The sequence below is a fragment of the Dermacentor silvarum genome, chromosome 10 (assembly GCF_013339745.2).
Source record: "Dermacentor silvarum isolate Dsil-2018 chromosome 10, BIME_Dsil_1.4, whole genome shotgun sequence".
NCBI lineage: Eukaryota > Metazoa > Arthropoda > Arachnida > Ixodida > Ixodidae > Dermacentor > Dermacentor silvarum.
In genome coordinates, this window is record NC_051163.1 from 30,488,935 (window position 1) to 30,501,999 (window position 13,065).

Here is a 13,065-nt window from a genome sequence, read left to right on the forward strand (position 1 = left end):
GCAATTTGTACAACCATGCAGCAGCAGCCCGTGTCCCGCTGGCTTTACACGCAGCCACGATGAGACACGAGGAAGGAAGAGGGGTGTAGAAAGGTATAGGGAGAGTCTCCTAATCCGAACGCCGAGAGTGAGGGCGAGGCGGCAATATGGCGCGCTTCTCCTCCATCTGCTCCTCCTCCTCTTCCCTTTCTGTCCTTCTATCCCTTTCCTCCGCTGCCACGGCGCGCGCGTGTCGCTGACGTTGCTCTTCCCCGTATCCAGGGGTTCCCCCACCCCCGTTGCACTCCTCCTCGTCTCCTCCTGGGCGTCATCGCCGCCACGGAAGTGAGCGGAGTGCGCGGCGGCGCAAGTTGCGCGCGGCGCTCCTTCGCCGACGGTGGTGTGCTGTGTCAGTTGGTTTTGGAACCGGGGTGGCGGCCTTCTTAAGCGCGCGCGCCGGCACTACCGGGGCCGCGCGTTGACGTTCGCGTTGCGCTGGCGCCGACAATGGTCGGAGACAAGATACCCCTGGTCACAGCCCTGCGGACGGTTCCCATCAACTCGATACAGCTGCAGAACCTTCGCTTCCGACCGGGCTTGCTCGAACCGACCGCGATGAAAGTGGTCAAACTGCTCAAGTTCGAGCGCAAGCTCAACTCGACTCGCATCGACGCTGCCATCGGTGAAGCCCTAATCAAGGTGGGAATGGTTCCTGGCTATTGTACCTGGCGGTTTTCTCAGGTTGTCTTTTTTCCAGGCTATTGCCTCTTCCTTCATCTTATTTTGTCTGATTTAGCGATCAAAATTAATTACTCTAATGTGACTGCCATAACATAGCCAGTTGATTATAATGAGTATTTTCTTGTTTAGAAGCCACATTTTCACTTGATGTTCGGGGGACGCTGGCCGCAGTCTGGCCTCCTTTCAAGGTGCAGAGATGTTGTACGTGACAGGGTCCTCGCTAAAATAAATTTGACGACATTTATGCATGGGCAACTTCCGGAATCCCTTCTAGGGCCTTGACAATGTTTGACTGATAGCACATACAGCGCGTGACAAAGAATTTAGAAATAACTTCTGTAGCTTGCCGCACGCGCTTAGCAGCTCCTCCGGCCGTAAAAACGAAATTAGAAAATGGCTTCTCGCGACAGTCGACAATTCGGACGCTTGTGCAAGACGAAGAGTTCGCCGCAGCTCGGATGTCAAGATTCGAATTCACTGATCGAGGACCGTTCCATTGCATATATAGGTCGCTTTAATTGCTTCAGGCAAATCTATATAGTAATCATGTGCGATGCTGTTACAAATTCAGAAATGTAAAACGGTCCTTTCGTGTCTCTTCTGCGCACTACATCTACTTCATGAATACATAAAAAAACACACGCAAAAAAAAAATAGGACAGCCTTGACGCCGCATGGTTAATCGACATGGCTTTGCTTCTACGAGGTTGGCTGCGTTTTAAAGCTGAAAAAAAAAGTTCCGGGTATTTTATTTGCTTATGTCATTCTCTGTATTGCATCGTTTTTATCTAAGGTGTGTCTAACCCACACACAAGTAGTTTTATTATGTAAGTGTAAATCCCATTGTTATTAGATATCGCAGGGTTTTCAAGCTTTTCGTACTCCGTGGTGACTTTTTTTGCTCTACCAACGCGCGCCGCGTATAAATTCTGCACAAGTCCAGTTCATTAATTTTGTTATTGACACGAAAACACATATGCAGGTTGATTTGGGAGCAATGCTAGCATCTATTTGCCATGTTCACTTCTCCTGCATTGATCCTTCCTGGAAATCAGGTGGGCCCTCAGGAAGTCTGCCAGGGCCCACTTCTCACGGGGGTCACTCGGGCTAGGCTTGTCAGGTCAAGGTCAAAGACCATTGCACTGTTGCTAGGGTGTAAAAAGAGTTCTGCATTTCCCCTTCTTTTTTTTTCGATTGACCCTTTTGGTGTTACTCAGAGTGACCCCGTCTTTACTGCTTTACAATCAGCAGGGCACCGCGATTTCATGTGGTTTAAATGCACCGACAACTTAGTAAGGTGTAATATTCAGCTAGTTGGTTCTTCATGATCCGAAATGCCACAGCGTACATTGAGGCAAAGCCATAAAACGAGACGCAGACTAGGATGAACGCCGACTTTCATTAGAAAACCTAATTTACAAGTGGGAAATATACACATATGTGCAGAATGATGAAAGCACTGATATAAGCAACAGGCAAGGATTGCCGCACAGATCAAATACCAATGAGAAAAGTCCCTCGATATTGTCCTACACTAAAATTCCGACCCCTATCCCGGAAACAACAGCTTTTCTTCTACGATTCCTGACTTTTTATGCTCTTTAATTCATGCCACTGCGTCCAGTCACGGTGTTGCATTTTGGATCACCCAGAACCCAACTTCGTCAGTGGAACACAATACACCGTTTCTACGTGGAATTCGGTGGTCTGAGCGCCTGCCGAATATTACCTTCGCTTATCGCGTCGGCTTCGAGCTCGCGGAGCACTAGACCTGCATCGCGGGCGTCTAAGTAGTGTCGCAAGGGGGCGCTGTTGGTCCAGCAGCATATATAAGGGGTCAGTCTTGGGGGCGTGTCTTGCGCAACTGCACGTGGCGCTACAGCTCCGCGGATAGATGAAACAGTCTGAAACCCTTGCTCTTCGCTGCAAGTGACGGTCTGTGCTCCGCCTCCTACCGCGCGTGCCGAGATGTCTTGATCGTTTAACGCACTCCTTGGCCGTCGCGTCAGCGAAAATGTGAGTTCGCCGAACGCTTAATTTGGTGTGACCAATGGTCCGCTTTCTGATGACGTCCGTTCAGGCTCGGCTAGCGCAGGTCGATTCACATCAACGCCTCCGTTTGCTTGTCGGCTGCATGCCGGCTTCGCATCGCACGTAGCGGTGTGCCGTTACGTTTATTTTTGAGAGCTCCTCCGGAAGAGGACGACCCTTGTTTACCTTTCTTTAGCGGCTTTTGGCTCCGTGCCTAACCTCCACGTGCGTGAAGATGTATGTCAGGTGTCTTCTGCAATATATCTCAGGTCTTTGCCAAAACGTTCGGTTAGGTAATTCATTATCGACCAGGTCCCCTAGGTTTGCGAGGAGGAAGCTCCCCCAGACTATACAGTAAACAAAAGAAAAATAATAAGAGCATTCGTGCTTGTTTCTTTGTTTAGTAGCTGCGTATAAACAGTTCTCAGTCGCCTGCTGCGTCTTGAAGTGTTGTTTGCGTTGTCGTCTTTCGCATCGTTAACTCGCAGTTATGAATTCCGCGATACCTTTGGTTTTCTCAAGCAGCGCTGCGGTCGTGACGAAATTTGTGAGAAACCTTGCCGACTTTAGCTGAATGACACGGTGGTCGAAAGCGCGCACATTGTGCCAGGTAATTGTGTAGCGACATGGACAGAACTTACTTGCTTCAACTATTTGTCGCGACGTCCCTATATTTATTATGGGACTATTTATGATCATTAATCAATTATTACGTTTATTTTAGCTAATAATTTATTTGGTGGCTGTAAACCTTCTCGGCTATTTTTATCTTCATTATGACTATGTTTATTTTCACTTTTCAATTTTCTAACTTTTTCTTTATTACTATTTATAGCCGTTCGTATTTATTTATTGACTTATTTCCTATACAACAAAAATAAATGGTGTAGCTTAAGTAATTTCAAGTTCAATTTCTCCACAGTAGCCCACATATCTCGAAGAAAGCACTAGTTTAAAATGTGACATTTCATTTCTCACTACCATGTTTAAATTGTGCCTGTCAATATTATATTATTTTAATGCATGTAGAACGGAAAGAGAATATAAGGGTTGTTCATACGCGCGTTAAATTCTTTTTAGGAATCCAAGCATCCATGACTAGAGAATAACGCAGGGATCACAGAGAAAATAAAAAAATTCACCTAGACAGAAATTAATTTTTCATTCCATACCTGCATCATTCCTGCATGACAGGTTCTTAGATTTAAATGCTAAAGAACATTAGGAAAACATGCTAATGATTTCACTACGATGTGCGCTACACTATAAAGGTGATAAGCAACGGTGCCTGAGTCTTGAATAATGCGGCAAAATGGTATCTATATCCGTATGATTCTATAAACGAAGAAATGCTTATAATAAAAAAAAACGTTTTCTTATAAACCCCACTTAAGCGATCAATTCCCGAAGAACTGTTAGTATGTGATGTCGTAATATAACTTGCTTCTTTAAAGTACAGTTGCCGGAATAAATTTGTAGCATAAGGTTGGGACGACCTCCCAGCTTCCCCTTTGTCTGACCTAAACAATCGGGTATTTCCTCAGTTTTCTTTATCTTATTGTGAAATGAGAGCTTGCCTTCATGTGAATAGATTTTTGATGCGGTCTTGCAAACGGCTCTCAACGTTAATTTTCTGTTTCAATAAAAAATGACGTCTGAATACATCCCAGTTGATGCCCTGAATTATAGAGGCTTCTGCGTTAGGAAACTCGTTTTCAGATTGCAAATACAAGCCATTACATTTCGGCCATCCAAAAAGATTAAGTTTAACATTGAGTTCCAGTCCGTACTTACGATTCGCGCCCAAACGTCACCGCGTTCTATGTGAAATGCTACATCGATGAGCAGTGCTTTCTGAACAAAGATATTGTCATTCGAATGGTGGTGGAAGCACTTAAAAATCTGTCGTCGCGTTTTCGAGTGCCAGTACATTGGTATTCTGACAGCCTAAAGCGACGCACTTCTCTTGAAGCATCAGTAATGGGCGCACCGCAGTTTTCCGAACTGTCATCTCGAAACCAGAGACACGCTTGGCGACACTCCAAGCTGACTTTTCGTTCCAGGCCACCTCATGTTTGTTTATATAAAATATCGTGTCCGCTGACGTCTGTTTTAGTGGAGAGTTCAGAGAGCTTTTATTCAGAGAGCTTTTATCTCGCAAGTGTTTTTGTTTTTTTGCCATTGGCCGACTACCTTCGCTAATCACATGTCCAGCCTCAAAACTGTCTACAAAAAAAAAAAAACAGCCTTGATATAATAGTCAAGTGGCAGAAAATAACAAGCAATGGTGGTATATTCATATTACAAGCTGTCTCGATGCGAATTATAACGTGCGAGTATCTTTAACCTCCTTCAAGTCAAGTGTCTCAAATCGACGGTGTGCCATCGCTGACTTATTTCAGTAGATATACTGGCCTTATAATTAGTTTTCAGCGAAGTAACCTTTCGAAAGAAATGACACGATTCGGTGACAACGTGTTAATTACGGTATAATGACCAACACTGCCCCACGCGGGCAAGATGACTATGCCTACCAGACATGTTTCTGTTCCTGTATTCTTTCTCCCACGACCTAGCCATAATTTCAAATTATCATGACTTTTGTCCGGTTGATACACGTTGCGAAGGGTCGAAATTGCGACGTTCCGAGCCCGTTTATTAAAAAGTGTTTCGAGTTACTGGCTTCAACTCTTAGGAAACAAGGGTCCAAAGAACACCATTCACGAAGGAGCTGCATGCGTGTCACTTGCTTAACGCCGCTTCTGAGTTCCACTTTTGCAGGAGAGAGTACATTGACACCACTCGCTTTCGGGAATGCAATGACTCAATTTGCGCTCAGGCAGCGTCAATATTCTAAATTTTGATCTAGATGTACTTTATTTATGCGCAAGCAAAGCCAACGCATTCCAGTTTTGAGTAAATTGACTACGTTTATGCACAAGCATTGTTAACGTTCTCTAATTGGGAATAGATGTACTCCGTTTCGGCAAAAGCAATGTCAGTGTACTCCGTTTGGGAGTACATTTACTCTGTTAGTGCACAAGCAGAATGAAAATACCTCATTGAGGATACCAGAAGATGAAAATTAAGTAAATATTGGACACACAGTCACTACCATATCACAAACGGATGTTTCAGCCCCACTTTTGTCCTGAAGTTGAAGTGAATCTTTTATCCATCATGACACGCGCTAGAATTGCTTTTAAGACAAGGAGCACAGACCAGCAGCAAAGAGAAGGATAAATTTGTAATTGCAAACGCGGCCTCTCAGTCGGGATGATACCATAACTAAATTTCACAACGGTGCTTGTAGTTTCAGCCATTGTTGATGAGTGTACTTACACAACGCCGAGTTAACAAGTTTAGAAAAGTCTTTGGCGACCTTGTGTACTCGGGGTTTCAACTTAGTCGGCATTTTAACGGGTTCTATTACTAATGGGTCTTATTCTAGATTTGAAAAGAAAGCTTTATTTTCTTTTTAAGCAGCTATATTTCTTCTGGAATACGATATGTTGTCTGCGCATGCGTATAACTTGAGAATTAACTTTCTATATTTACACAGAGACGTTGTTCCTACAATGGGACTCACTCCTTTCGCGCACAGCATGGCGTGAACTTGCAAAATTGCCAAACGAAAGGGCCGTCATTATAACAACGTGAATTTGACAACTCTTATTGGTTTGTATTGTAGTTCTGCGTTATCGTGTTCGAGTGAAAAAAGCCTAGGCAAATTATTATGCAAATACTACAATAAAACGTCCGATTTCATCTGCATTTCACCCAACAGAGAAATATACTTTCTTCAAACTCGTTCAGGGCGGCCCGTAAAACGTTTGAGTTTTGTGATCCAAGAGCTTTGTAATTCAGATGAGGTCTATACACCGAACGCGGGACGTTTCGATTGCGTATTCATCTTTCCTGCCACGCCCTGTTACCAATTGCCTCCGAACTCTACATTTTTTTGCTCGGCGCCTCTTCATACGCGAGAAATAGTTCAAAGAACGTCATGTCTCTGCATGGCACGCGCATCAAATTTCATGAAGTCTGCGCGAAACGAATTCTAGACCAACCGAATGGAACTAGAACTCCTTTTTTTTTCTGGAAGTACTGAATACGAAACCAGTATGCGTGAGAAACAGCCCCGAAAAAATGTGAACAAGTAAACGTGACCGTCATAGACATGTACCAGGCGAAAACGTGAACAATGAAAATGTTAGCAGGCTGCCGTGAAAGAGTAAACAAACCCTTCGCATTTTAAAATTTTTTTTAGTCAACGCAAGAACAGCAACTTTCGCGATCGATTTCCTCAAGAATACGGATTTCTTAAGCGTTTGCTCCACACACGTCGTGCACATCTCTTTCAAGAGTTTCTGCTTTGTTCACTCTTAGCAAGCTAGAAGAAAAAGAAAATACGTTTCTATTAACAAGGTCTGGAGCAGGAGGCAGGCGAAACAGTCAGCGTTTCTTGCGGGTCACTAAGAAATCAAAACGGGTAGGATTTAAATCATCCAATGTAGCTAAAACATGAACTACAGTATTTTCAATCCGACTAATGCACTAGCACAATTTAGGATTCTGTAAAGGTTGGGTACGCGGCAATTATCGGTTCTGGACGAACTTTTCCTCTCTTTAATATTTGTATTTATCTGCTGCCCACTTCTAAAAATTGATTTTAACGTAGTGAAGTCTCTTCTAGAATCAATTACGAAGATTTTTACTCTGAAGAGCTGATTCAAAGCCTACAGCATATTTAGAAGGTGGAATGGTTGGCTAAGTAATGACTAGCGGCTCTGCTATAAATCATGTTTTATAGAATTTTTCATGCTAGCTATCTGAGCTGACAATTTTCTGTCGCACGTTCCTGGTTAGCAATGTTATGACTGTCAAAATTTTCAGAACTCTATAGCAAGCTCCATCCAGCGCCGTGAAATTCTCGAACAGGTAAGACGACAGGCTCGGGTGATTCCACGAACATAATGATGTGCATCAGAGGTACATCAGGATAGCGCAATGTGCTCGCGCGATAAAATGTACCAAAGGCGAGGATAACAGAAGTCAACGTTTTATGATTTGATCGGTTTTAGGCGCTCTCTGCTAAAAAAAAAAGAAACATAATCCGTAGTCAAATATTTTTCGCCGATTATAAAAAATACTGACTGATATCTTTTTATTGGCATTATACTTTTCTTATGGCAACGTCTGTCGCGGGGTTCCCAGACGACACAAGTAGATGGAAGCGAAAGGTGGTCTCTCAATGTTCACGACGAAATATGTGGTGAAGCAACGCACGCGTTGCGGGTTCGGCTCCTACTTTCTTTCCTTCTTTACTTCTTATCTATTTCTGTGGGCTTCCTCCTCCCCAAAAAGTAAGGTAGCAAACCAGGCGCAGCCTGGTTAACCTCCCTGCTTTACAGTGTTTTTTTTTCTCACTTTCTTTACATCTCGATTATGGGAACTAATATAAAAACTAACGATACTAAGAACCTCATAAGCCATCGCAGCAGAGGGCGACAAAGGCACTGTAGCTATTCTTAACCACAACAAACCTGCACAAACGACTTTCGCCTTATACTGGGGTACAGTGTTCCGTATGCGATCCTGAGTTGTGTCCCACTGCACGCTTGTTGGTACGTCATCTTGGAAAACTAGTGTTGCGCAAACAATGCGAAGATACAGCTGTGAACATGTACATGCGCCGTATCGTTGTGGTCATCTTCTCTTTTTGTGTCCTAGTCTGGTTTGCGCTACAGCAGTTTTCCTGCGCTGTGATAGTGTGATCCTGACGAGCTGTGATCGTGCGTCTCTATGTTCTCTCTCTCTCAACGTTCTTTTGATTTTCCGACTTACCCCTCCCTCGGCCCCCTAGTGTACACTCCAATTCTCGTTCCATATAAGTAACATAAGTGGAACATCTTTTAAAATACGTTCCACGTACTCAGCGGAACCTTTGCGGGATGAGAATAAGATGTTTCACTCTTATTGCACATAGTTCCACTTAGTTCCCCTTAGTTGAAGATTAATTTCGCGAAGTGAGTGAAACCATTTTGAAAATTTGTACCACTTACGTAGCGGGACCTTTCTGGTAGCACAATAAAATGTCCCACTTGTGTAACTATGCAACGAAATTAACTGTGTACTTAAATATAGTAGCAGTGGCAATACGCTCCTCCGAAGGAAGAGCCGACGCTGAAAGACATTCGTTTCATCTAGATTCCACTATAAGTGGAACATTTTGTTGCAGATATGTTTCGCTTACTCAGCGGAAACTATCTGGAACGTTCTGGTTAGCCTCCCTGCCTCTATCTTTTCCTTGACGCCACCAACTGTCTCTAGCTCATGTGCAAAACATGGTGTTGTTTACGCCCAGTGTGTTTTAAGTGCGTTCCCTGACACCACACGGTGTCGAAAGACACCATGTACGGGAGAGATCGAGCCCCGGTAACCAGCTAACAAGCACGTAAACGTACTGGATTCGCGTTCCTTAATTAAGTAGGACGGACAGACGGGGAAATGCTTCGGCGAAGCGAAACGTGGCCAAGCACAGGCATGTCGTGGACGGCAAAAATGACCGCGACAGCCTGTGTGGCGCCGTCGACATCGTCATTAGCGTGCGCGCGCGGCGCAGATGACGACGGGTGTACGAAGGTGGTGGTGTCGGGTTGCCATGGAAACGTTGCATAACCAGTTCCCGCCACGCGACAAGATGACATGTCAAGAGGTGCAGCAGAAACAATGAGGAGAGGGCCATGCAGTAGAGGAGGGTGAACAAAACGACCTTCGCTGAACGAGCGAAATAAAGATATTAACATGGAGGACAGAAATTTTGCTGAGCGAGAGTCGTGTGGCGACCACTAAGCCATATAAATAAGTCCAGGCCACGTGTTTCTCCGGCAAAGCTTTCCACACTTCCCAAACGAAAAACACCTTTGAAGAGAGAGAGAGAGAGAGAGAGATGAAAAAGATGAGAAAGGCAGGGAGGTTAACCGGAAGAATGTTTTGACAATCATAGCGGGAAGAGAACAAAGGTTGCATTTATACGTTGCGTTATTGAAGGTGGTGTTTTATGTACTTTTAGTAAAGACCGCGAATGCGTACGTATGATGACAAGCTACGAAATTGTGCTCTTCTCTCTTTTTCATTTCGCACTTCGCCGTCAGTTCAGCCAAACACGGCACAATGTCTCAAACTGTGTGCACACAAAGCACTCGCTAATGATTTCGATCGTTTCTATGCTATTCAACTGGAACATTATTTCAGTATTGCATTGAAGCATATTTGTTTCAATCGCAAGTTAGCAGCGACTATATGAAAGGCTTTGATAGCGTATTTCCCGCTTTGGCAACGTGTTAGATCTGCGCAGTCACGTAACTTTGATCAACAACTATACACTGTTAATTAGACTGAAATGCGCACTACTCACTTGAATTTTAATAAGTCCTTTGCGCATATTGAGGGAGATTTTACAAGCACTTTTGCCATCCAAGATGATCATAATGAACGCACCGATGCTGAGCGACACGAAGCCACAAATACGCCGTACAATAATTTCACGCATCTATGCAATCAACTTGTTTATCCACGACAGCCCCAATGTCAAGTGACTGACTGAAGAAAGATTCACTTTCGTTTCGATGAAGTGATGTAGTACGTTAATGTTTTCTTTTGTGTCATTTCATGCTTTAAAACACCAATAGTGTTTTTGCCGTATCTTAAGCTCTGTTTCTTCTCCTGCTGCGTTGTTTTGTGCTCTTGAAACTTGATGATGATGATAATGTAAGGAGTTTTGAGGTGCAAGGACCAATCATGGCCAAAGAGCGGCAAGAAATCTTCTTGAAACTTGTGTTTACGAAATGTTTTAAGGGGGATCTGTTTCATTTGCCTTTGAGACGTTCTCTTCGTTGTTATATACTGGTATGTTTGTTATCAAAAGAAGAGGGGCCATGATTTCTTGGTGCCAACCATATTATTTTTTAAAGGCTGCCAGTAATATAGGGCAGTAAGCTGGTTATATAGGGCAGTGTACATATTTCTCTAACTTTCGCGTTAGTGGCTTCAGACGTTCCTTCGGCGTTGTTTATTTAGCGTTATTTTTTTACCCTTATTTTATACTCGCAAGAAGGCAATATCTTTCAGTGCAGATGTGTAATCATTGCGAAATATTGCATTTACGGCGTGATTTTTTTTACATGATCAGCTTTCAAGGTCACGAAGCCGCTTGAATCCAGAAGGATGTACTTTAGGACAAATCAGCGTACTAAACTCATCACTTCTACGCTGGCTGAAATGCCATGCTTGCGGTTGCCATAGACACTGGCGCCAGAGGTACTCTTAGTGATTAACGCATGAAACTGTGATTAGTGACTAACTACATGGTGCCATCTGTTAAAGCGAAGCTGTCTTTGTGAACCCTCCTGGACTTTCCTGACCGTGGCTGCTAGCTAGGTACTAATGCTGCTGTCTTGCCTAATAGCGGGCACGCGGGATGGCATATATATGGACTACTGTTATAGCTATCCAGGCTTCTGGTGCAAGTTGGAATCAGCGAGCGCAAGACAGGGGTAATTGGAGGTCGCAGGCAGTGGGCATAAATATTGGCGGACGATGATGATGATGATTACGTTGAGAACAAATGCTACCTACATATCCTCATTGCACCAAATACACATAGAAAACAAAACCAAAGCGCAATTTCTTTAATAAAGCAAGCCTTTGTGACCATTCTACTACTGACCTACTTTCCTTGACAGTAGGCCAAAATGGCACGTATGCCAACGCCAGCTACCTTAATGAGATGATCACCAGCCGCTCTGGCTCAGCGTCTATGGTGTTGAGCTGCTAAGCACGATGTCGCGGGATCGTATCTCGGTCGCGGCGGCCATGTTTCGGTGGGGGTAAAATGCAGGAAACGCCCGTGTCCCGTGCGTTGGGGGCATGTTAAAGATCCCCTGGTGGTCAAAAATTTGTCCGGAATCCCCCACTACAGCGTGCCTCATAATCAAATCGTGGTTCTGGCACGTAAAACCCCAGAATTCTAATCCAATGCTTACCGGTCTTCATCGCCAGGCTGAACCCGGCTGTTGCTACACTCCACCACCACCACCACGACCACAGATGATCGACGCATGTGGTTGTTGTTGGTGATGATGATTATCATAATGATGATGATGACTTTCTTATGGCACATACCCACAACAGTGAAATGAAGAAGTGGGAGATATATTTAAAATAAATAAGAAGAAATGAAGAAATTTAAGCCGATGTAAGAGTTGTCGCATGCAAATAGCACCGGTGAGCGATTGTATCTGCACGCGCGTCCTTTTACATTGCGCCAAGGATGCTGGAATGAAATGGGCAAATTTATAGCATTTCATTCCATTCAAGCTTATTACAGAGACACAAATTTGGGCTCTCGGCTTGCGCTGTCTACTCGTGCGTGCGTAATTAGTAATTGATTTGCTTATACGTACAGATGCTCCATAGCTCGATCGTTGTACATAAACTTGAATTGAATGAAATGCTATAAATTTTAGCCGCTTAATGAGGGATTCGCTTCGCATAAATTCAAAAATGTGCGTTGCATCTTCATATTTTCTTTTTTTTTTCGTTATTTTGTCACGTGAATAATAAATTACGAGCTGGTAATTCACGAAGCGCTGTCACGTTAGGAATGGTATGTGCTCAGACCGCTACAGTCTTGACCCCACAGCTCTATTGTACACGGTCACGGTACTGCGGTCTTTTATGTGAGGCGGAGCGGGTGGCAGCCTTCCTGTTTAGCCTCGTCAGTCATAATTAGGGCCGCCAACAAGACAGGTCCGGCAGACATTAAATCTGTGAAAAGAACGAGCACTTACTTACACGTCGTCTTCTTGTTAGCATAGGGTAGCAGGCCGGTCTATGCGCTGGCTAAACTCTGTCCTTCCGCTTCGTCCTCTCTTTCTGCATGACCAGACTTCAAGTGGAAAGCTCGCTTATAAAGTTAATGCGTCCGGAAAAAAGTATGAGTGAAAATATGGAAATGCGCTTTCCTTTCTTTTTGCTTCCTTGTCGGCTTAAGACCCCCAGTGGGACATCAGTAAAGATTCTTTCTGCACAATTTTTGTTGGACTTGATGCACCCAAATAGAGAAAAGAGAAAATTAGCGCTTTTTTCTGAAAAATGTAACGCTAACGAACCGGGTCTCAAGGTGAAACCACGTTGTTTATTGATCGCTAACAAGCTGCCTCGAACACTAAATGCGTCCAAAAAGCCGCCAGATTCCGCCATAGACTTTCTAAAAATGCGTGTTGCAAAATCGCATGCTTGTCCCGAATG

At 44.0% G+C, this 13,065-nt stretch overlaps 1 protein-coding gene across 1 annotated transcript in view; it reads left to right on the forward strand.

The window, feature by feature from the left end:
* Positions 1-365: 365 nt before the first annotated feature.
* Positions 366-13,065, forward strand: part of LOC119431445 (transient receptor potential cation channel subfamily A member 1-like) — a 172,422-nt gene continuing 159,722 nt past the window's right edge. The window contains 1 exon segment of the mRNA XM_049658137.1: positions 366-678. Within this exon segment, the coding sequence (XP_049514094.1) occupies positions 487-678 (192 nt within the window). The 5' untranslated portion in view covers positions 366-486.